Source organism: Aedes aegypti, chromosome 1 (assembly GCF_002204515.2).
Source record: "Aedes aegypti strain LVP_AGWG chromosome 1, AaegL5.0 Primary Assembly, whole genome shotgun sequence".
Lineage (NCBI taxonomy): Eukaryota > Metazoa > Arthropoda > Insecta > Diptera > Culicidae > Aedes > Aedes aegypti.
This window is the reverse complement of record NC_035107.1, coordinates 237,510,456-237,536,149: the sequence shown is the minus strand read 5'-3', so window position 1 is coordinate 237,536,149 and position 25,694 is coordinate 237,510,456. Positions and strand designations below refer to the sequence as shown.

The following is a 25,694-nucleotide window of genomic DNA, read 5'->3' as shown; positions in this document are numbered from 1 at the left end:
CAGTAGTTAATATACCATCAAAATACATACACATCAAATTTGAAGTTTATTGGAGCTAAATTGCGATAGTTATTCAATAAACAAATCATACATATGCTTTTTTGACCCATTGTCACCCCCAACGACGGTACCTTCAAAGTCGTTAGTTTTTACCAATTAAGGCAATGATAAAAATATTCATAATATTTATTACATACCAGTATTATTGTAGCTAATTGGAATGAATGCACAAAATAATAAAATTTTCAATACTATTACTTGCAACATTGAACTTTGATTTAATGAGTAGTTTTAGTGAGGGCGCTGAGACAATAAACTCCTAATATATTAGTAATGGTACAACAGCCATTCTAATAGGTAAAAAAAAAGCGTGGGAGGAACAACATGAAAATGTTATTTATTCTGTATATCAAACCAGATCTTCAACAAAATTTCAGTATCTTTAAAATAATAATCTATATAAATAAAAATGAAATGGTGTTTGTATGTCACGAAATGGCTCGAGAACGGGTCAACGGATTTAAATGATTTTTTCTCCATTTTGTTCGTCAAGGGTTCCGACGTGTTTGTGTATATCAAAAATCCCAGGATATTCTCCGGGAAAGTTGAAAAACGAGCGCGAACGAAACTGTCTTTTTGTATGGGATGATCAATGGCGTTTTCAACAGCCTACTTGATGGCAAGACGAAGTTTGCCGGGACCACTAGTAGACAATAAAAATAAAAAAAAAGATATTATGTTGCTGCATGAACATGAACAAATAATTCATTAATTATTTCTTAGTTGTAAGTATTTGACATTCAAAACATAACATAAGGTTAATTACATTAGGTGACATGTTCGTTATTTGGTTTTGGTAGAGATTTGATGTGAAATTGGCTTTATTAATTGATAAATATTTCAAGTATTTATTTGGACTAGTGGTCCCGGCAAACTTCGTCTTGCCATCTGTTGAAAAATGGCACATTAGTTTCCTCCCGTTTCTAAGACTTACCTAAACTTTTTCTACGCACGAACACGTCGGAACCCTTGGCGAATGCAACAGTGAAAGAATTGTGACAATCCGTTGGACCGTTCTCTACCCATTTCGTGACATACAAACACCATTCCATTTTTATTTATATAGATATACATCTCCGGCACTCAGAAAAGTGTTCAATAGTTTTTTTTTTATATCCACATACTAAAGAGTAGGCTTTTGAGCAAATGAAGTAACTCTGAGCAGGGAATCTGCTCAAGTTGAAAAAAAAAATCCTGATATATTGCTTTCAATGTATAGATTTCATGGTCTTGTTCAAGATATTAAATACTTTAGTTAATTTTAGACACGAAAGGAGAGATAATTGCAAAGTCGTTTTTATGCACATATAATCATTCATATAACAGAGCCTTTGCATTATGATCTCCGCATCCTAATCAGAATTTTTGAAGTGATATTAATTACGACATCAACCTCGACGGAGTTTAAACAGTCAAAAATAATTAATTTGGCAATTTCTTATGATATTTGCCACCGGATATTGAGTAAAATGATTTATGACCGCTTCGTAGAACAAATGGAACCACTGTGCGCTGCTGGATAGACTTACGGTGACATTTCAACGAGCGATACTGAATGCATATGCAGACGACATTTCTATGTTCATCGAGAGTGAATTAGAACTTTCTGCAGTGATCGAAACTTTCAATACTTTCGGACTTGAATCGGGAGCAATGCTCAACACGATGAAAATAATGAGTGCAATAATGATAGGTGTAACACCGTTGACAGTCGCAAGTCTGTAAATGGCTGCAGATCAGGAATTCGGTAAAAATTTTGGGAATTGCGTTTCATGAGGATTTCGATGTTCTTCTGCATGAAAATTGGACCAATGTTCTCAACGGGTTTCAGAAATGTCTTTGGATGAACAACGATCGGCAGTTGAACATCTTGCAAGAGATGATTCCGACTTCGCATCATCCAAGTTGTGGTATACTGCATCCTTTTTACCATTACCAAAAAAGTTTGCTGGTAAATTCATTTCACGAATAGGTTCATTTCTTTGGTATGGTAAGCCATGGGCAAGAATAGCGTTTGAAACTCTCATTCTACCGAAACCAAAAGGTGGTCTCAACTTGCATTCACCATCAATCAAGGCTAAAGCGTTACTGGTTAACAGGATGATGCATGTTGCTCGTGATCTACCCTTTTTATGGTCGTTTCTTGAAAGTAATGCAAATCCTCCCAACATCATACAAGTTCCTCGGCGATATGAGCACGTTTAAACAGTAGTGCAAGAAAAGGCTTTTCTCCCCGAAACATATCAAGAAACTCTACACCAAGTGAAGTTTATCAATTCTTTCTAAGTCGTATGAAAGCTCCAAAGATAATTCGGGAAAACCCCTAACCGTTATTGGATAAAAATTTTCAAAAACGTACACTCCAAGTACTTGAAATCATCTCATCGGTCAACATGGTATGCGATAGTACATGGGAAAGTGTTAAACATTGAAACACTATTCAGACGGATCAGGCGCATGGATCCGTTTTGCAATAACTGTCTTGCAGAACCTGTAACGATCGTGCATCATATCTTTACATGTAGTAAAAACAATCACATCTGGGTGCATCAACGAAATCTGTTTGTACAAGCGAACCATCGTTTGCGAGGCCTCAGCTTTGAAGGCTGGATGTTTCCCGTTTTCAACAATGTCAGCAAGTCGTTTCGAACATTTTTGCTAAAAACTTTATCTATTCTGTTTAATTCTTTAACTGAAAATAATGCAAACAAAACAGTCGATGATTATGAATTCTATAAACAATGTAATAATATGTAATTGAGTTTTTACACTAGACAATAAATTTTATAAAAAAAAAGGCCAGCCATGTTGTATGCTGTACTAATATAGACTAGCTGTTTTAATGCCAGAAAGGAAGCTCTGCAGGGAATTTAAAATAAAATTTTGAAAATGATTCTGATGCTTTCTTCACGGTATAGTACCAATGAGTTACATAGAATATCCAATGTTGAAACATTGGAACAAATGTCAAATAAAATAATTAATAATTTCAGGCGAAAATCGTTTCAATCTTCTATTGCCACGATTTATGCGTTATATATTAAGGTTAAGTTAGGTTAAGCAAATTGAAAACCTGTTTTTTTTTCTAAGCAGGGAAAATCAACTCACCTATAAAAAATCTGAACTGCTACGCAAATGAAATGTAATATGTTGGTAAAAAAATGGTCATAAAATCTTAAATTTGTTTTACCAAATTAGGATGATAGTGTTGTCCAATAACACAGAACTCTTAGATATTAGAAATGAATGTAATGTTTGGAATAATATAAATAAAAAAATGAGCTTCGCTACTACAATAGCAATGAAATTTCTATCAGAATTATTTTCAGACCATTCACCTGATATACGAATTATCTGTAACAAAATTCAGCCTCACATAAGCATTTTTGTGTTCTTGGTAATTTTTATAAATATTAATTTCTTCCCATACTGCAATTAAATGCACACTTGGTGTTGGCATTGATACTTTTGTATAATGCTGCAAATATTCAGTTAGGGCAAGTATTGCCATACTTCTCGCCTTCATCCTCTATACGATGCCTCTAAATTTGCTATGTGTTACAAGCGAAATGTGAGACATATCACGTGAAGAAATACCTGAGATTTATAAAAGAAATGACTATCGCCAACTATTCAGCAAGCTGGCTAACGAAGGGTCCGCTAATTTGAGTTAACAAAAACAACCCTCCTCTAGTTTTAGCATATTCTACTGAACAGTGACAAAAATTGGAATTCTAACGATATGTGCTGATAATAGTGAGAGTTACTCATAGGTGAATAGATTTAGACAGTTCCAACGGATCAACCTGTGGGTGTCTGTACATTTCGGATGAGCCGTTTCGGCGGACTAGTACATTATAAAAGGCGCTATGCCATCCACCTCCGTAAAATACGAACCATATGGTTATGACCTGAACCATCGCATCCCTCCCACTCTTTCGCGCAACACATCCGGAAAGGACCGTCGTCGTAAAGTTGCACCGTTGTTCAACATGAGAAAGTTACTTTTAACATCCTCTTACTTACCGTTTCTGGTGCAGGGCAGCATCCTTGTGGAGCGAGGAGCCACCGGAAGTGGCGGTCGTCGTTGGCGTGTTTGATGGCTGTCCCATCGAGATGTAGTACAAGCACAGCAAAATGGTTACGAAAGCCGACAGGAGCCCTATGCAGCGGGCCGAACCCCGGCGGAAAATTTTCACGGTCATGATGCTGCGGCGCTGCAGGCACCTTTTTTCTGCTTCTGCTCCCTCGGCACTTGATTATGGGGCAATAAACAGGAAGCAGCACCCCACCAACTCGGTGCAATTTTCCACCCTAAACTTTCGGCGCGCGATATTCACTCATTTATGGGTGCCGATGCGGCTTTCACGTTTCACTCACGGTAGAATGTGACACTTTATGATTTTTCCTCTGTCTTCTGACACACAAACACTCACACAACAAGCTAAAACAGGACTTCACATCCGGGGGAGTTCAGTTTAATTCACTTTGGTCTTGCCGGTGGAATGAAAATTACATTTTCTAGGATTTTTGTTCTGGAAATAGAGAAGAGAAAATAGAAAGGTAAAGATAAGTGACTTCATTTTTTATTGAATGAGAGTGGCATATTTTAAGAACATTTGTGGGCTCTAAAATAAAACTGCAAACCTACACACTCAATCACGATTTGCTTGTTCGGCATTTTTTTTTATACTGGGTCCGAATTGTGCCATTTTTTAAAATAAGGTACCGTGGGGCAAGTGGGTAATGGAATTCGCATAGTTGAGATTCTTCCAATTCTAGAGACTTTAAATTGAAACAAATGAGGTTGTGTATATTTTTTAGCTTGACTCCCACCATATATAAGCAGCATGCTGAAATTGATTTTTATGAAAAATTGAAGAAAAAAATACAGAAAAAGTTTTTGAAAAATGTCTCCTTACTTTTCACTTGCCCCAAAAGTGGGGCAAGTGAAAAGTTTACCGTTTTGAACAATAATTTCAAAAACAAACAGTTATATTCACGATTCCTATTAGCTTTAACACTTGATAAGGCTTCCCAATGAACAATAACATAAGTAACATGTAAACAAAGAAAATGTTATTCTTATCACTTCAATTTTCTTCTGTTCAGTTATGTTAGTTGAAATGATTCGACAACATTATAACTGCAACATTTCCAATGTTAGTTCTTACATTATAGGACAGCAATTGCATTTCTGCTTTGTAGAATTTCCACCGCTCGTTATTTGTTTTTGAGAAAGTCGGATATGACGTTGGATAACTCTTCGGGAGAAATCAAACGGAATCCTTCAATAACGTATTTAGGGTCTTTTTTATGTGGATAGACCTATATCCCATTTTTATGTTTTGACTAGCTTTACATAGACATTCCACGAGATTTCCGTGTGTTCTCTAATATTGCAACTTTTCAGTCAACGTCTTCCTTTTAATTGGCTGCCCGAAGTAGACATATTGATATTGTAATGTTTGGCAACATCTTTTAGAGAATTTCCATGATTTCTAATAGCTTTTAACGCTTGAGTATACAGTGCCCGAAATTCCTATAAGCGCATGACCATTTTTCACCGGCACATGTAGTATGAAAGTCCAATACTTCAATAAATCATCTCTGCTTTTAGGTATTCGGATAATATGATATTTCTACCAACTACTAAGACTTTTCTTTCAAACAGTTTGGAATGAAGAGGAAAAAACGGGATTTGAGTATGGAAATTCTTATAAGCGCACCTTTATTTTCAGATCATAAAAAATCATATCACAAGAACACAACAACTTTAGTACTTGGTTTGTTTACCATTTTTCAGAATTGTTTCATAAATTCGTTTCGGCATTGAATCGACGAGGTTCTGCAGCATTGTCAAAGGAATTTTACGCCACTCCTCTCTATTAGCTGCTTCCAGCTCTCGAACTGATCCGATATGCCGTCCTCCACTGTAAACCCGTCTTGCGAGGATTCCCCAAAGATTTTCGATTGGGTTTAGGTCCGGACTCCGCGCTGGCCAATCCATAACTGGGATGTCCCGCTCCAAAAACCATTGTTTGGAGGCCTTGCTGACATGGATCGCAGCGTTATCTTGTTGAAAAACAAATTCGTTTTCCATCACATCCTCCGTAAATGGGATCAAAACACTGTCCAGAAGCTCAACATAGTTTTCGGACTTCATTCTGGTAGTAATTGTTGCAATCGGGGTTTTACCTCTACGTGAAAATGCAGCCCAGACCATCAAACTTCCTCCACCGAAATTTCTGCTCAGCTTCACTTGCGGATCCTTCCGAAGATCGTGCCAATAATACGCGCAGCAGTCAGGACCATCAAGATTAAACTTCTTCTCGTCGGAAAAAATCACGTTGTTCCATTCCCGCTTCCAAGACATATGGTTTCTGGCAAAATCCAGTCTTGCCTGAACATGCCTCGGAGTAAGGTTGGGTTTTTTGGCCTTTTTCGTGTACACCATGTGTCCAGATCCACGTAGTATTTGAGATACTCGCCTTGTTGTGATGGAAAGACCCAATTCCTTCTTAATACCGGATGAATCCAGCTCCCCGGCTTCACCAAGCTGGATAATTCGGTTCCTCTCACGGTTGGTGATCTTGGAGTTGCCCTTGTTTTTCTTCCGGATGCCGTAATTCTCACCTTTCTTCAGGAAATTTCGCACGACCGTCTCTCCTCTACCGATCCTCTTGGCGATTGCACGGTTACTTTGGCCAACATCCTTCAATTCAAGGATTAATCTTCGCTCCGTTTCGTCCAAGAACTTTCCTTTCGGCATCTTGAAAACTGTCAACAAACAACACTGTGCACGAATCGCAAAACTTTCCGCACGCATCCGTTTACATCGGCAGCAAAAGAAAATGACAAGTTTTTGTAGTGTGAGTGAAGCAAACACAAATGGCGTTAGCTTGGACACTGTGCGCTTATAGGAATTTCCTGGCCAAAAAATGATATTTTTAATTCACAAAATCGAAAAATTATTAATTTTGACTGTCTTTCATACAACCAAGTGGAAATATAGTAAATATCATTTTAGTAACAGATCGTCAATGTTTTATGTAATAACTAGTCGCAAATGTTGAAAAATGCGTGTGCGCTTATAGGAATTTCGGCCACTGTAGTGTTTCTTGAATTATCAGCACGTTATTTTTTTCTATGATAATTGCGAACCATGTTTACTTATGGCTGCTTGAAGAGAAAACACAAATTCAATCTCTAATGATAAACTTTTCACTTGCCCCACCTGATAAGAAAATTGACGGTGTTTAAATTTAGTTATTTTTAGGTCTACATCGAATCAATACTAAAACTTTTTTTATTGCGGTTTGAAACTGTCACAGAGGACAACTAAGAAGTGGTACAGGAAATTATTTTCCGCAACTTTTTTCCACTGAAAATATTAAAATAAGATTGTACGCCGCCAACTTGTTACGGAGTAACAGTTGACAGGTTAACAATTTTTCACTCTATTATGCAATAATGGCTGAAAAATCTCAGAAATCTCTTACCTATCGTAATGTTCTCAATGACCTCAAAGGTTTACGCATGAGTTTAAAACGTTAATTCACATATTCAGTAAAATATATCAATTGTTTTCACTTACCCCATTTACCCACTTGCCCCGCGGTACCTTACCGAACATTCTGCTTTTTACTCATGCTGATTTTGATTCTGATCATGTCCCTGTTACATTTCAAATATCGCATGAAGCGATTCTCAATCCTATCAGCTCCACTTTCAATTATTTACGAGCCGACTGGAATATATATGAAACGTATGTTGACTCTAATCTTGATGTTAACATTTCTTTAGAAACTAAACTTGATATTGACAATGCTCTTGAAACTTTAACAAATTCCATTGTTGAAGCCAGAAACATTGCAATTCCAAAATGTGAAGTAAAATTTGAATCCGTGATTATAGACGATGATCTTAAACTCTTGATCCGTCTTAAAAACGTGAGGAGAAGGCAATTTCAACGCACTCGTGATCCTGCTATGAAAATTATATGGCTGGATTTGCAGAAAGAAATCAAGAAACGTTTTGCAGATTTAAGAAACAAAAATTTTGAAAATAAAATTTCTCAATTGGACCCCGGCTCTAAGCCCTTTTGGAAATTATCTAAAATCTTGAAAAAACCTCAGAAGCCTATACCGGCATTGAAAGAGGTAAACAAATTATTACTAACTAATTGCGAAAAAGCTCAAAAACTTGCTATGCAGTTTGAAAGTGCGCACAATTTTAATTTAGGACTTACTAGTCCAATTGAAAATGAAGTTACTCAGGAGTTCGAAAATATTCTCAATCAAGAGAACGTTTTCGAAAATGCCTGGGAGACTGATTTGGAAGAAGTGAGAACTATTATTAAAAAATTCAAAAATATGAAAGCTCCTGGCGATGATGGAATTTTCTACATCCTCATCAAGAAACTTCCAGAAAGTAGCTTATCATTTTTAGTTGATATATTTAACAAATGTTTTCAATTAGCATATTTTCCTGACAAATGGAAAAATGCTAAGGTTGTTCCAATTTTAAAACCAGACAAAAATCCTGCAGAAGCTTCTAGCTATCGTCCAATCAGTTTGCTTTCCTCTATCAGTAAACTTTTTGAAAAGGTTATTTTGAACAGAATGATGGCCCACATCAACGAAAATTCAATTTTTGCCAATGAACAGTTCGGATTCCGCCATGGACATTCGACCACTCATCAACTTTTACGTGTAACAAATTTGATCCGTTCCAACAAATCTGAAGGCTACTCTACTGGTCTTGCTCTTCTAGACATAGAAAAAGCATTCGACAGTGTTTGGCATGAAGGTTTGATTGTAAAATTGAAAAATTTTAATTTTCCAACATACATTGTTAGAATAATTCAAAGTTATCTGTCAAATCGTACACTTCAGGTTAATTATCAGATCTCCAGATCTGAAAGACTTCCTGTAAGAGCTGGTGTTCCCCAAGGCAGCATTTTGGGACCAATATTATACAATATTTTCACATCTGACTTACCTGAGTTACCTCAGGGATGTCAAAAATCTTTGTTTGCGGATGACACAGGCCTCTCCGCCAAAGGACGAAGCCTGCGTGTCATCTGTAGTCGATTGCAAAAAAGTTTGGATATTTTTTCTTCATACTTGCAAAAATGGAAGATTTCTCCTAATGCTTCCAAAACTCAACTAATAATATTCCCACATAAACCAAAAGCTCTTTATTTGAAACCTTCAAGTAGACATGTTGTCACGATGAGAGGGGTTCCAATAAATTGGTCAGATGAAGTTAAGTATCTAGGACTCATGCTAGATAAGAATTTAACTTTCAAAAATCACATTGAGGGCATTCAAGCCAAATGTAACAAATATGTAAAATGTCTCTATCCCCTTATTAATAGAAAATCAAAACTTTGTCTTAAGAACAAGCTTTTGATATTCAAACAAATTTTCAGGCCAGCCATGTTGTATGCTGTACCAATATGGACTAGCTGTTGTAATACCAGGAAGAAAGCTCTGCAGAGAATTCAAAATAAAATTTTGAAAATGATTCTGAGGCTTCCTCCCTGGTATAGTACCAATGAGTTACATAGGATATCCAATGTTGAAACATTGGAACAAATGTCAAATAAAATAATCAATAATTTCAGGCAAAAATCGTTACAATCTTCTATTGCCACGATTAATGCGTTATATGTTTAGGTTAAGTTAGGTTAAGTATATTAAAAACTTTTTTTTTTCTCTTATAAGCAGGTGAAATCAACTCACCTGTAAAAATCTGAACTGCAACGGCAAATGAAATGTAATATGTTGTTAACAAAATGTTAATAAAATCTTAGATTTGTTTTACCAAATTAGGATGATAGTGTTGTCTAATAACACAGAACACCTAGATATAAGAAATAATGAATGTAATGTTTGGAATGATACTAATAAAGAAATTAAAAAAAAAAAAAAAAAAAAAAAAAAAAAAAAAAAAAAAAAAAAAAAAAAAAAAAAAAAAAACATTCTGCTTTTGATTGAAAACTTTTGAGGTTCAGTTATAATTTTCTCATTTTACTGAACTACGGTCTCTGTTTCTAGAGTAGTCCCATGACGATTTCTGTCAGATCTCTATCTTAGAATTCTGCATAGTAGGGTATTCAGTTTACAATAAATTTCCATAAACTAATCTCTGTACTACCTATATGTGGATCATGGCCCAGACAGCCGTAGCGGTAAATGCGCAGCTATTCAACAAGGCCAAGCTAAGGGCCGTGGGTTGAAATTACGTCGGTCAGGGATCTTTTTTAAACTAAAATCTCTTGATTTCCAGGGTATGGAGTATCTTCATGCTTTTTGCACGATATACGAATGCAAAAATTGACGTTTGGCAAAAAAAAAAACTATCAGTTAATAACTGTGGGAGTGTGCATTATAACACTAAGCAGAAAAGCGGGCTCTGTCCCTTTTGGGGCGTGACGCCTAAAGGAAGAAGATTAAAGAGTGTGTGTTCTATTTTTCCATAATATTTTATCTTGCAGTTCTCCTCGCCATTATTTTCACGTGTAATAAAGTACCTCCTGACACAGTGATCGTGTCTCACGATACTGAAATCATAAGTCAACAAGTGGCCAGGATTTGTTTCCATTTTCGCCGCTTTTTTTCCGTTTCTAAAGGTCCATGATAAAGCCCCCTCATAAATATCGCCGTCTGCTTCTGGCACCGATGCCGCTAACAAATATAGTAACTCAATTTTTATCGGTTTCCACTTTCCGCCCGATGATAACCAAACCACGCCAGGTCCCGTCCAGACTGGGGCAATGTGGTTGGGTCCCATATTGGACGGGAAGCCACCGAACAACAATCATGAATCAAAACACCACCATCATCTCTGGTCTATCACACGATGCTGGTGGTGGTCTTGGTGTGCCGTTGTTTGTTCTATTTCAATGGTATCAATGGCAGCTACTACAGTGTAGGTATCCGTGAGCAATAATAAATTTCACCGAAAACCTCAAAATAAAAACAAAACCTGCAGCCCACTTCCAGAGTGCTAGACAATGGCGTGGACCCTATAGACACTCCCGTACAAAAGTTTAAGGTCATCCCTTAAAACATACAGAGGTGTTTTGCCCATATGTCTTTAATTACACGACTAATTGAAACAAGTAATGGCTTATTCGAATGACAATGAGTTAATCTTACTTCATAGAAATTTGACCAAAAATTTTGTTTTCTTTATTTTGTTTACTTTAAAACTTTAGTTATCTGAAATTGTGACGTTTTTTTTTTCAAATTTACTCATCGATAATAACCGCATTAGAATGGTAATTTATATTTTTGGAAGGGCTCTGAATCAATGAAACAGTCAAACAAGTAATCGTGAACAAGCTTGGGGTCATCCCTCAGTATGATGTATGTATGTATCGTGTCAAAAGCGATGCATTTATTGATATTTTTTTTATTTCACTTATATAAGCTATTATTAACATTTTGTTTACAACACATTATATTTTCCTAGCCGCATAGCTAGGAACAATTATTCGTATAAAATCAAAAAATAAAGCTAGCGACATAACTTTTACATCATCTGAAAGCTTTTTATCTTGGCTTTGTGGAAAAAATATGAAAACTTAGATAATCCATATTTTTGTATTTATTATCGCTTGTGCCTATAGTAGCACTATTTCTAATTTCTGTTCCTATAAGTGCACTAGCTTCACGGCGTAGTCAAAATACAAATCAAAACCATATTTTTACAAAACTTTTATATTTTTCCTTTAAAGTGTGGATCAAGAGCTTTCGTTTCATGTAAAAAAGTTCTTAATTCATCAACTGTTTTGTTTAATAAAAAATACTTTCTTTTAGTAGTGCTACTATAGGAACAATAAGTTTACTATAGGTGCAAGGGGGCTAAAATTTTAAGCAAAACTATTTATTTCGATCATTTTTTGAACAAAATCGAGCTGTGCATCAATGGTACTTAGATAAATAGATGCTGACCTTCATGTCAAAAAATATTTTGCAACAATTTATAGCCTAACTGCCGTGAAAAGCCACTAGTGCGACTATAGGGGACTGTCTACTAAGGGAACACCGACCCTACGTAATTTAACAATGAATTTTTATGATTCATACACAAGTACTGGAAACACACGATCCACAAAAACACAACACAAAAGAATAACGGAACAGCAATAGGCATGCTCACACAACAATCAGGCAGTTGAGATCTAACCGCTGCCGCTTGATACCACACGAATCGATCGAGCCAAATGTACGGGAAATAAGTAAAATTGCGCGCGTTTTGATTTATTATCGCTACGGAATCATTAGAGCCCGAACAATGACGAATTTCATGAACAGTAGTTACGAATATTAATCGCTTTCCAATACACTTAACCTAACTTCACCAAAATATATAAGGAGTGTATCGAAAAGTAGTCGCAAACATTCAAAACGGTATATCTCAGAGCATAGTTCATCTTTTTAAAAGCTTTTTTCACACAAATCTTCATCATGTAATCAAATATTGAAGCAACTAAAAAAATATTGAATAATATGCAGTCTTAATATAAATACAACAAGGTTTATAAAGCATAGAAAATAAAATCTTGCACAAAATTACTTTGTAAAGCATTTCTGATCAAAAAATTGTTTGTAGGTTCAACCCAATATTTTTGAGACTGTTTTGAATGTTTGCGACTACTTTTCGATACACTCCTTAAGTAAAGCATTTATCTTGGCAATAGAGGATTGTAAAGATTTAAGTTTGAATAGAATAGTTTCATCCCACATTTGTAGAAACCTGGTGTGAAAAAGTTTTACAAAATGATCACAGTTTTTTATTACAACAATAAAATATTCTTTGATATTGCTTCAATTTTTTAAATTTAGGGGAACCAGGTCCAATTCGGACCATCAAGCATCTCTCACTACTAGCGCTGCTGTTAAGATCGTGTGTACCATTTTTCTACTCATTTTCTGGCTAGGATCTAACACAATAAATTTGACGCTTTTCAGTTGTTTAGTTTGATTTTTATATTAGTTTGTTGATTTGAAGTGCTCTAGTGTACAGTCGGTTGGCATTATTCCCAAGCTTCTGTTGACGACAATAATTCTCCAATCTTTCTGTGTTATTTTTTAATCGAATACCCCAAGCCTAAGCTCTTATCTGACCATATGGCTTAAATATGCCTATGCACTGTTTGTGCTCAACTAGTTCGAAAATTACAAAATGCGTGTTAGTACAATCCGGACCTTTTGATATGGTTCAATACGGGCCTCAGTCTTTCCCAAGCGCTCCAGCCCGTGAAAGTTTTCTCGAGTTAGTGGGAAGTCATAGAAGTTGTAATATTATTCGACGGAGCCTTTGTTTCTTGTTGCGGTCAAGGAAAAGTCTAAAAAATATAAGAAATGCGGCAGATCACCAATATATATGTGAATAAAAAAAGCATCTCCATCAATACCACAACCAAACTGTAAACAAAATAGTTTGACAATACGATTCAAAATAACGTTTACGAGTGCTGAGAACAATACAGTTAATTTTCCCTTACCCGATATTCTGTATATTTTGTTTCCTAGCTCGGAAGAACGCGCAATCTTTTCAATATAGCATAGTTTGACCCCTATATGTAAATCGATACTTCTCTAACTTGATTTCCCGATTCCTCAATGCTGTCTGTTTCAATTTCTCAAGCATGCGATGCGAATTTTTTAACCCGGTCTTTCAATGTGTTGGTATTGTGCTACATACATTCAATGCTAAAATGACCTTTACGAATGTACTTTTTCAAAATAACAAAAAGCTGCTAAATTTTTGTTTTATCTCGATATCTCCTATACTTTATAATCCTTTCAAAATTGAATTAGGGTGAGTTGACTGTACCCATTTTTGAATCAGAATCAGATTTCACTCAGTCTTTTTCAATGAAATTCACATTTTACTTGAGAGTAGTGTTGGATCCGTTGAATCTGTTGCATGCTCCTTGTGGGCGAGCGACGGAATCCGGATCCATTGTGTCCGGTTTGCGTTTCGCGGAAGAGAAAAAACGAAATGCGCCGGAGTAAAAAAAAAAACGCGTCAGTAGAGTTTGAAACGTTGAACCTGTTGTATGCTGCTGTCGAGCGCGCAACGAAATCAGTATCGTGTCCGGTTTGCGTAGTAACCGTACTATCAGTGTCGGTCATTCGTGTATATGCTCACGTATTCATTTCGAATTATATATATATATATATATATATATATATATATATATATATATATATATATATATATATATATATATATATATATATATATATATATATATATATATATATATATATCGTTTACCAAAACGAATCCTTTCCTATATCCAAACTCCCAGTGTTTTCTTTTGGAAGTGCAGAGGACTCCTCGGCTTCTGTAAAACAAGTAACACGTCAACATTTCCCTCCCATTCCCAAATTGACCTGCATTCGGACGCAGCCGGCGCCGGTATTGTAATAATGAGAGCACCAGTACTTATACATTGAGGATGCTACTGATCCCGAGTAGTATCTGTTGGTTCCCTGTGTAAGTACAGCTGTTCTTGCAATAACGGAGTCGCAACTGCGGGCGGTCAATCATGCTCATGCTCATGCTCATGAAATTCACATTTTACTTGAGCTAGTTGTGAGTCCAATTAAATTGAAGTTTGTAACGTATTGAGTTCATTTTTTAAGCTTTCGCTTACAGAAGAAGTTCAATAAGCTTTGAAACCAAACCAATCGGAGTTATATTCTATTACTATAATAGCAAAAAACGATTATTTAAAACGAATTAGAACATGAGGAGTCCGAATTGGAACAGCGTTGGTCCGATTCGGACCTTCTGGAGAGTTTTGTTCAAACATTTTTAGTCATGTCCTGGTAGGAAATATCACAAAACTCTCGGTGCGAAAAGTGTGCTCGTTGAATCAGTCTTTCACGAAAACATAAAACTTTTCATGATTTTCATTGTGCTGAAAATATATGGTCAAAAAACTGTTATTAGGTCCGAATTAGACCATGTTCCCCTATTTTTAAAAATTAGTTATTACGTAAATTGTAATCAACACTTTTCCAATGAAAAACATATTTGACTTATTTCCAACAGATTTGTAGCAAAGTTTTTGAAGCCACGCTTTGATTTTCTTTGAAGAATTTAGTACAATCAAATATATCATGGAATCGGAGGGTGACTAAAGCTTTTACTACAAATCTTTTTGAGATTAATCAAATCATATTGTCACATTTGTTCATATAATCAACAATACAAATTTAACTAAACCTTTCAATAGTTCAAAGTTTCCATTAACAATTCCTCCAAAAAATTATTGATTCTGTCAAATCTTATGCTGAGATATTTTGCTGATAGTTTTACTAGGTATTTTTTTTTATGAATTCACAGAAAGAGTTTTCATAACAAAATATTACAAATTGTTTCGCGAAGTACATCAAAAGGCTCTCAGAAACATTTCCAAAATATATCACAAATTGAGTCAGAGATTCATCAATGGTTTATTTTTTCTGTAAATTTTGCTTCAAATTTGTGGATTATTCACGAACTACCTACGAAAAATGTTATTGAAATGTCCCTCATTTATGAATCTTCAAAGAAAATTTTGTAAAATAAACAACAGGAACATTTTTTGTTTTTGAGATCAAAGTAGCAAGAAAGAAATTTGTAGAGAAGCATTCATTTAGCAAAATAACTGGCTAGTTGAAGGGATCTTCCTTAAATAATTCTTTAGAGTTCTATTTAATAGAATGCTAGGAAATCCGAAAGTCGGGAAAGAAATTTTGCAGGATTGCAAGGATAATTTTTAAAGAAGATTCTGATGAAACTTCTTGAGAAAATTGTTTTTTTTTTTTAATTTATTAGAGAGTTTTTTTTTATCATCCTGTAACAATTCACTGCTAAGAAAAGATTTATAATCACTTATATTTTGATGCCTATGTGTTTCAAAATTTTGTTGTTTCTCAATTTTACGCTTGATGCTTTCTTGAGAAGCTTTTTTTCATACTCCTAAAAGCAGAACTTTAACGAATCTAATGAAAAAGGTAGGAGTGCAGTAGTTTCATACGTATGGTTCTCGATGTCTGAAAATTTATCTGGAATTCCTCAACAAATATTCATGGTAACCAAAACATTCCCTCCAAGACATAAATTTAGTAAAATCTCACAATACGGCAATAACAACAGTTCCCTTAAAAAAGTTTGTTGGAAATTTATGCAAGTTAGTTTCTACATCAATCTGTTTGCCATAGTATCATTAAATTTCGGAGTTTATGTGGAATATTTTCTAAGATTTTAGATTCAAATACCTTCAGTAAAAATTACATCCGTTTAACGCCAAAAACGAAGATAAAGGAGAAGTAATGTTTGTAGTAAATTCCACGAAAATCTCTTGAGTTTTGCTGTGGGATATATCGTAAGGAATCGTAACTTTTGAACAGCTTAACCGATTTCCAATCTTTTTGTATGGAATAAAAGCTTAAAATTTCAACTATTCAGACAAAATTGAAAAATCTGATAAAAATATGTTTAAACGAGAAAAAATATAAAAAATTCTAGTTTTTTTTTGAAATTTTCATATATTTTAATGTGAATTTTTTTTTTCAAAGTTTTCTATTTTTTTCTATTTTTTCTGAAAAGTTGAGACCTTAAGCTCTCATTTCATAAAAAAAGATTGGAAATCAGTTGAGCTGTTCAAAAGTTATGATTTTTTCAAACATTACAAATCTAATGCGCTGAGATCTACAGTGTGTGCCGATGAAAAATGACTGATTTTTATTTTCAAAAAAATATATCTCAAAAGCTAAAAAACATACATCGCTGAAAATTTGACAGTTTACGTAAAATTTTCTGAACTTTTAAGAAAAAATGAGAGCAGCAATAGTTCCTTTGGTCCCAAGGCCTTCAAAACACGAAAAAAACGGAAACTATTGAGTTTTTTCATGTAGAAAACACAATTTTTGTGAAATTTTATATTGTTCCCGAAAATTCAAAATCTTTAGCTTTCATTTCGTCCAAAAAGATTGAAAATCGGTCAAACGGTTCAAAAGTTATAATTTTTTTAAAAATAAAAATTTTGCAAAATTGCGATTTTTCTGGTCACCCTATTTCGGAAATGGTCACCCTTATCAAAAAATCCAAAAGGCCGTGTATCCTTATTTCGGATAAGGAACAAAATAGCAAATTTGCACGGAATTCGGAGACCCACTAGATCGGGTTTTCATGGAATGGCTGATCTGTTACTCGTGAAATCTGATATAAAATGGATATGAAGTGATTTGTAGTGTTATTTATAAAGAAATCCCCAGAAAAAAATGTTAAGGTATTCCTGGAGTAGTTTTTGAATAAAAAATGGAGAGTGAAAAGATTTCGGAATGTTTTTTTTTTATTGGAAGAATCCTGGAAATGAGAAAAGTGTTCTAAAACCTAAAACAATAGCTGAAGGAATTTGGATACATTTTTCGAGAAAATCAAGAATGAATTGCAAAATCCTTTAGTAAAACTGATGAAAAAAATCCTGGAAGAGAAAGAAAAAATAATATCTTATAATTTTTTCGGAGGATACCTAGGACGCCATTCCGGGGGAAACAATAATATAATTCTTTGAAGAAATCTCTGAACAAATTGGTCGGGAATATTTAGAGTATTTTCGTGGCAGAACATTTAAAAACAGTTCAACGTATCCCGCTAGAAATTGAATAGGGATGTTTTATATTTCTAATTTTCTTGAGAAATTTATTTTTGAGAAAGTTTTGATTTATAGAGGAATTTTAGCACTTAAAGGTTTTTCTGTGAAAAAACGACAGAAAGATCTACTCAAAACATCTCTGAGAAATCGCTTAAATCATTTTCCTCATTGGATTCAATTGCTAGTGAAAATCTTGTGGAATATTAGAAAGAATCCTTAGAACCTGGAAGAATCATTTAATCTTTTTTTTGTAGGAAGTCCTGAATATTTTTTTCAAGCAAAGTATATTTTCAGGCGGTGTCCCAAAAATTTTGCACGGAAGTATTTATAGAGTAGCTCGGAGCCATCGGATCATTCGTGGTCTTATTCCGTTTGGCGGAGCGATAAAATACGGGGTTTACCGGGTGGCTTCGTCGGCAACGTGACATATTCATAACGTTCCAATGTTGCGTGTGGGAAACCATGAAAATGCATAATCATTTATGAAGTGGGACGTTTACCTTTCGCGAGACTACATTTGCAGTATAGCACACATAATCGGTTTTCCATTTTCGGTTCGATGTCCTTGGTGTAGGTCGTTTTCATTAGAATGGGTAACAAATCGCTGCTTGTGTGGGTCGGAAATTGGAACTAATTTGGTTCTGCTTGGTAAGGGGTAGAATGACATTTTATCGAGAGTTGGTCGAATTTTTCGCAAATGTCACCAATAACATGATTGGAAAATATTGTTTAGCTCGGTCGTGATGAAGATTAGATATTAAAAACTGGGTAGCCGTATGTAGGTTAATTTAGCTCAATTTATGTTCAATTGTGAACGTCCGTTTGAATGGCAAATAGGATCTTTTATCTGAAATTCCGATGAACTTCTGATCTGAATTGACAGCATCAATTTAGCTGACAATAGAACTGTATACATGTCATAAGTGCAATTTCCTTCCATTAAGGCGTACCCTTCTCTGTTGTCATTATGTGTTTTCATGAATAGTCCTCAATAGATACCAATTACGGGACAATAGGTCATTAGAGAAAGGGGCCTTTTTTAGACTAATGGTGACGTTTGCAGCTACCAAACAAAGGCATGCTAAAGGTTTCTGAGTTCGATTCCCGGTTCAGGATTTTTACGTAATTAAAATTTCCTTAACTTTCCTGGGCACCGGGTTTATTGGAAATAATAGAAATGTTCATCAATGTTGCTTTTGTTTCAGAACATATGTTTATGGTATATACTGCCGTGAATCGCAAGTCAGTCTCATCTGTAAAAAGTAGGCATTGAGAAAATGGATTTTGAAGTTTTCAAACTCGTTTTTCATGTGAATGATAAAATGTGAATAAAATGTGAACAATAAAATTGAAATATTGTTTTTTTTTTCAGATAAGCTTGTTTAATATTTTTATATATTATACAATTTGCAGCTTTGGTATTGAATTCAATTTTCCTACGCATACAAATTATTTTCGGGATAAATCACTAAAAACTAAGCTCTTACTTACAATCAACTAATGCTTTTCAATAATAATTACTATAATAATATGTAGGTAATTGTAATAACAATAACCCCAACATGCAATTCAATCGTTGTTCCCTTTTACCGATCCAGATTGTTTCAGACGCCACCGTAAACCGATAGATGTGGGTGGCTTGCAATCGAGCACGGTGTTCAAAGTTTAAATGCTTCCGATCACGCAAACCAACTGCAGCAGCAGGAGCCCGCAAATCTAAGTGCATCCAGATACAAACAGACGTAATACTTAGAACAATTTCCTTTAAAATTCTTCGCCTACTTCACACAACAATCTTGTTATTTTAGGGTTGTTGAATCCATTGGTCGTTTACAAGAATACCTTAGCACGTCTAGTTTTGGCTGTTGATAATAATTTTTTAACGATTTCAGCCAACTTGCATGCAAGTTTATCAGCTTGTATGGTAATTCATTTGCTTAACTTACCACAGAACTCAAACGTTATGTGTTGAAAACTACTTATCAAAAAAGTTCATAGTATATTTGATGCTAAAATGTCATTTTTGTTAAGGTAACCCGGGGCAAGTGAGAATCCGGGGTAAGTGGGGCGTTTCGTCATAGCTCAACCAGGAAAAGTTTTTCATGGGGGTATTCTTCTAGAAAGTTGAAGATACAATGACAAGGAATGTATTTAGTACAAAAAATATTGTTATTTTTATTACCATGTGGTTCATGTAACAGTTGTCAGTTCAGCGCCATTTTCAACTTGCATGACAAATTGTGACACGTTTCACGTCTTACATTGACTCGCAAAAAATAATTGTATTTTAAATCGAATTTCCATCAGTAAGCTATAATTTTTAGTATTATTACAAGCTGCTAACGATAAACCAGTATTTTGTTTTCATTTAATATGAAATTTTCGATGGTCTATCTTACCCCAAAATATATTTGTAGCTGGGGTAAGTGCGACCTATCAAAACAAAAACCAGAATCAAAACTTTTCGTACACGATTCATACATTTTGCTAGAGAGTAGCACTAAAACATGCAAACAAATGATTTTTATCAAAAAAGATCAACCTCAAATTACGTAATTGCATAAGAGGGAGAAGAAAAGTGTTATTATTCTTTATTTTTTAATTATTTTTTTTATTTTTGAAATACGACTGCAAAATTGAACAAACACACAGCTGAAATTTGAAATGCATCATGAGAACGATTACTTTTCTATGTTATTTGAACTTTATTTGTTATTTCTACCAAATTAAGTAGTGATGGAAAACAATTTCATCCCATAAGGTGGTTTTCTGCCATGCATATAAATAATAACAAAACATATTTATAATTTCGTCAATTATTGATTGTTTATGCGCTACATTTTAATTAACAACTTATAAATGATATATTTTGAACATGTTTAATTCCTCTTTACGCTTTTATTGAGGAATTTTCAGTTAATATTAAATGTGAGGTGACATACTATTAAATAAAGGGTTTCTTCCTAAAACGTAACGTATTTTATGGTTGATCTCTTATGTACATCAAATATGTACTTAAAATTAAAAATCTATGACTTATCAATCCTATTATTGTAATGGTTGACTTACTGATGTGGATTGACGCATGAAACTGGATGTGTCCCACTTGCCCCGCTTAGCGAGGTAACTGCGTCCATTGGCTCATTCTAAAACTTTCTTCCAAGGTTTTCACAATTTCGAAATTATTCGATTAGTTTCATGCACACACCAGCAAATATGTTGCCAAAACGTGATTGTATTGTTGGATTTGAAAAATATTGACATTTGAAAATTTTATTGAACAATTTGTTTGAACTATCGTTTTTTTAGTTCCCACTTGCCCCGCGGTACCTTACGCTGTGTGCAACAAGGCCTGCAGAAGACACTAGACTAGTGTGAAACGTCAAAGATGAAAGCAATCGATGCGCGCGCCTCTGATTGTGAGGTATTAAGCATCATAAATTTGAAATTATCGTTCAAAGCATGGTCGACGGAAATTCCGTCAGTTTTACTTCCGTTTGTCTGTGACAAACCGATGCTGAACCAAAACCGAGCAAATCTCGGAATCTTGAAGTGTTTGCAACCGTGCTCTGCGTCTCACGGCCCACACTTGAGCCAGACAACATGAGGTTACATGTTTATTGGAGTGTTTCGATGCGATTGACAAATTGATAATTGCTGTATCACGCCGCCAAATGGGTTCCATGTGATGCGGACACTCTTTCAGAGAAGAGGAGGGGAGAAGGAAAGGGTGACTCCATGGGAACACAAAACTTCAGTGCGGATGATCATAAGGGTGGGTAATTCGTTTTATTGAATATGACTAACAAGAAAAACAAGTCTTGCCTATGACTATACTTATCAAACTCCACGAACGAACTTTTGTAGGAACCCTTTTATACACTTTTTCGGGAACCGTTAAAAAAATTAGCAGCATTCTTGCTGTAATCTCTTTAGGGATTAATATTTTGACGAATATTTAAAGAAATTGATTAAGACGCGAGCAATTTTGTTCGTGATTAATCTATGAATAATTTGAAGGAATTTTGAAAAATTACTGGAAAAATTAGCAAAGAAGCTTATGCTGCAATCTTTGAAAAATGTTCTTGAAAAAAAATGTTGTTCCTCGTAAGCTAGCATAAAAAACTTTAACAATATGAAGAAGATTTGAATGTCCAGTGGGTATTGTCCACATTATGCTTATGGAAAAAATCTTATAAGTTTCTTGCAAAATTCCTTCAAATATCTTCGAAAGAAATGTCTGGATCTGAAGAAAATAGTCACTACTTCTCACCCTAATGAGGATAGAACCAGAACTAACGGCCGGTGGACGGATTGCATGCCGCCGGATCATTAAAAGAGGAAGCACAAACTGCAGTGCGGCTGGCTCAGTGGCAATCCCATACAGCAGGCAATCATTTGCTCGAATCGTTTTTGTTGCTGGATCAGGATTTAAAATGGATTCGCATGCAATGTGCAACGATATCGGTTGCAATTTTTAAGCCCGGTGTAGATGAAAGGCCTACGCAATATGAAGCAAATGTCGATGTTTTCCGAACTGATGAGTCGTATTCAATATCAATTAGGGAGTGGTATCCATGGGATGGAGAACCAGATGTGTCAGTATGCATTGATCTCTAAATTACTGTTGATACTTTGTGCTCGATTTTAAAAGCCAGAAGTTTGATTGAATTTTAAATATGAAATGAAGTTTCGAGTGGCTTATTAAGGATTGGAATTATTCTTAATTGAGGAACATTTCTTCCCAAGTTATAGAGTATCTTGTATATGCATATATGCTGTCTGCTGCATTTCGACATGATGATTTAGATGCAATAATGTTTCTGTTGTTTTCCTCCTTAATGTGTACTGTACATTAAAAGTTATGGATTAAAAACGGAGAAAATTGTAAAATTGAGAACACTTGTAATTTTTTGCTTTAACAATCCAAATGATCTATGAGAGCCTGTTTATCATCCTAGCTACACATTGAAAGACTGATACCACCCACATTAAATTTTTCTGAACATTTTTTTTACTTGGGGATATAGTATTGCTATCAGCTTTCGTGGGTTACTGTGCATCTTTTTTTTTTATTTTTTTACCCAAAAACAAGATTTCAGTGATGAAGGCTCAAAATCCGTACATTTCATACAATTATAATAGGCGTTTTGTATGAAGTGGTCGGATTCAGATTTATGTCTTACGTGTACGGATTTCGATTTCGCACGGTATAGGATACAGTTGCCTCTCCACATCTCGATTAGATTGAAAAACACTCCGTTGCCAAGATAGTAATACACAAACAGACGTCATTTTGCGCTCCTAATTTGTTTTGAATCCCAAATTTGCATTTCCCCAAAGTCTAGTAACCTTCGATATTGGTCATATCGACATACGGAGAGAAAATTCAATTCAATTCAATGCATGTATATTTGTTGTTTTGGCAGTTTACAAAGTGTATCATTAGATAAACAATAGAATTTTGGTTTTCCTTACAACTATTTCATAATTCAGTTTGTCATTTGACGTAATTTATACAATATCGTTTGAGCAGCTCTGCAGGAAAATACCGTTTTGACTCATATTCCGAACACTTAAGGCCAACAGTGACTTCAAATGCATCTGATTGGCATAAATTGGCAGATATTTGTGTAAATTTTGATTTCCTTGCAAAGCTTAACTGTTAGCTGTCGGGTGTACAGATAATAATGTTGATTTAATTAGTTTTAGTATTGTTTTAACGTTAAAGTATGGAACAACATTTTGATTCAAATGCCGAACACTGTTTTCATTCTGTCCCATATTCCGAACACCTTGATTCAAATTCCGAACAGCACGAATAAATCGTATTCAAATGAATAATTTCGCAAATTAATTTAACTAAGCTTGTTCTTCTGGTCTGAAACTAGAGAATCATCACTACTCCCGCGGTATAAATTATATTGGAGACGTTAAAGTTGAATTGCAAGTGACTGCCATTTCCTTGTTATTTGGTGACATATTTCAGCGAAACATTTCAACCAAATCGCCATACAAAAACCGAGTGTTCGGAATATGAGTCTGTTCGGAATTTGAGACAAAACGGTACTAGCAACACGCTAAGCCTGCTCAACGCAGCGCATGTGTTAAAACTACACAGAATGAGGCAAACAATGCAGGACTCTCTGGCTGAGTGAAAATTCTGTGTAAGTCGCACTCATGTTATGTGTAACCGATGTGTTGGCCATTGGCTGTGCGCGGATCGATGGAAAAGGAACTGTCAGTCATCTCCCGCGCGGCAGCAAACAGTTGGCCGTTGGTAAGATGGGGAGTTTTCAGGGATTTTTTCAAGCGAAAAGCCGGAAGATGGTCGCAAATGAGAAAGTTTTTCCCCCATTTTTTTTTTAAAGACAGACACCGACACGTTAATGCTTTCCAGTGGACGATTTGCCCTTTGAAGGAAGCACCACACTAGACAACGGACTAGCATGCAACGCCCAGTGGCACAGTCGAAATACTTTCCTGACGAAAAGTTTTCCGGACTGAAGCGGGAATCGAACCCACACTCCTTGACACGATGCGGCTAAATGCTTGGTAACACTAACCGCACGGCCACGAAGCCCACAGCCCACACATTTGCTTCCGCTTCGGCTATTCGAATGAAAAAATCTCTGAAAAAATTTAAAATCGGAATGTTTTTTTAATGTTTTCAGAAGCAAAACAAACATGGAAGCAAATTCCGCATTCCAAGCGTTCCTCCTCTGTGCGCATTTTTCTCATTCGGTTTGTTTACCACCGTTTGCACAAAACTGTGTACAGCCCCCTTTCCATAGAATCTGTGCTGCATGAAGAGAGGCCGATTTTGTGTACTCGGCACTCATTTCTGAGCGGATGAAGTTTAGCGTGTCCATACAGATAGGATTTTCATTTCGCTTGCTTTGACCATTCCTAGCCATCAACATGATTGCAAATTCTGCAATCACTGACCGTTATTAGAGAAAATTTACATAATTATTTCCACAAATTTTCAATTCTCTCAAAAATTCAGCATTTTCTTATGATAGTTCATCACTTTGCTCCACTCACTAGATAACAGATAGATAAATTTGAAAATAAATTCAAGAATTTTTCAACTTCATCATTGTTTTTAACCAAAAAAATGATTAAGCGTTTGACTTACCTAAACTGCTAGTCACAAAAAAAATAACCTGGTTGGACGGAAAAATAATGATTTTTTCCTAATTTGTCAGCACTTCTTCAATATAGAAACACATTACATTTAATTAACCCCAAATGATTTACTTGGTTATTCCATTGATCACTATCAAATGATTATTCACGGTTCACTATTCACTTGCAGAAACCACAATTATTCACACTACCACTCTGGAGTTTCACATTCGCACTGGGAAACCGATCAAAAGCGACCAACGTTCAAAGAATTGATCGATTCTACCCATATTGGAATACTGTAGGTAAAATTTTAAATCATTCTCCCATCTATCACTTTCTACCCTCTTCCAGGTTCAGCTTTGCTTCTCTTTCACGTTTCTATCACCTGTTTCAATTTGTTCACGTGTTTTGTAACATCACCTTATGCGAATGGCAGTTGAATTGCTCAGAACTTTTATACAATATTTAAAAAAAGTTTTTTGTCTAAATACCTACAATGTAAGGTTTACTCATTGCTTTCAAAATAAGCCACAAAAAACTTGTGTATGTATTTAAGGGGCTGAACCCAAACTTTTGTACGGGAGTGTATTACATTAATTTGTCGTAACAACTACTTATAACAAAATGCTTTTTTATAAACATTACCTATAATAACCTCAGTACTTGAAGCTGTTATCGTGGCAATGTATGATTACAACGACTTTTCCATGAAAATATTACTTATTTTATTCCAAATGTGTTATGTTGTTTTATCATTGGTTATTCTGGGTATTTTATTAGTACTCTATAATGAGAGGCAGCTTTGAAGATCAAAAAATTGAATCAT

At 35.1% G+C, this 25,694-nt stretch overlaps 1 protein-coding gene across 1 annotated transcript in view; it reads right to left on the bottom strand.

The window, feature by feature from the left end:
• LOC5564678 (alpha-mannosidase 2) overlaps positions 1–25,694 on the bottom strand; it is a 330,366-nt gene that overhangs the window by 80,177 nt on the left and 224,495 nt on the right. Inside the window, exon 4 of the mRNA XM_021837318.1 lies at positions 4,087–4,595. Coding sequence (XP_021693010.1) covers positions 4,087–4,265 — 179 coding nt within the window. The 5' untranslated portion in view covers positions 4,266–4,595. The remainder of the gene's footprint in view (positions 1–4,086; positions 4,596–25,694) is intronic.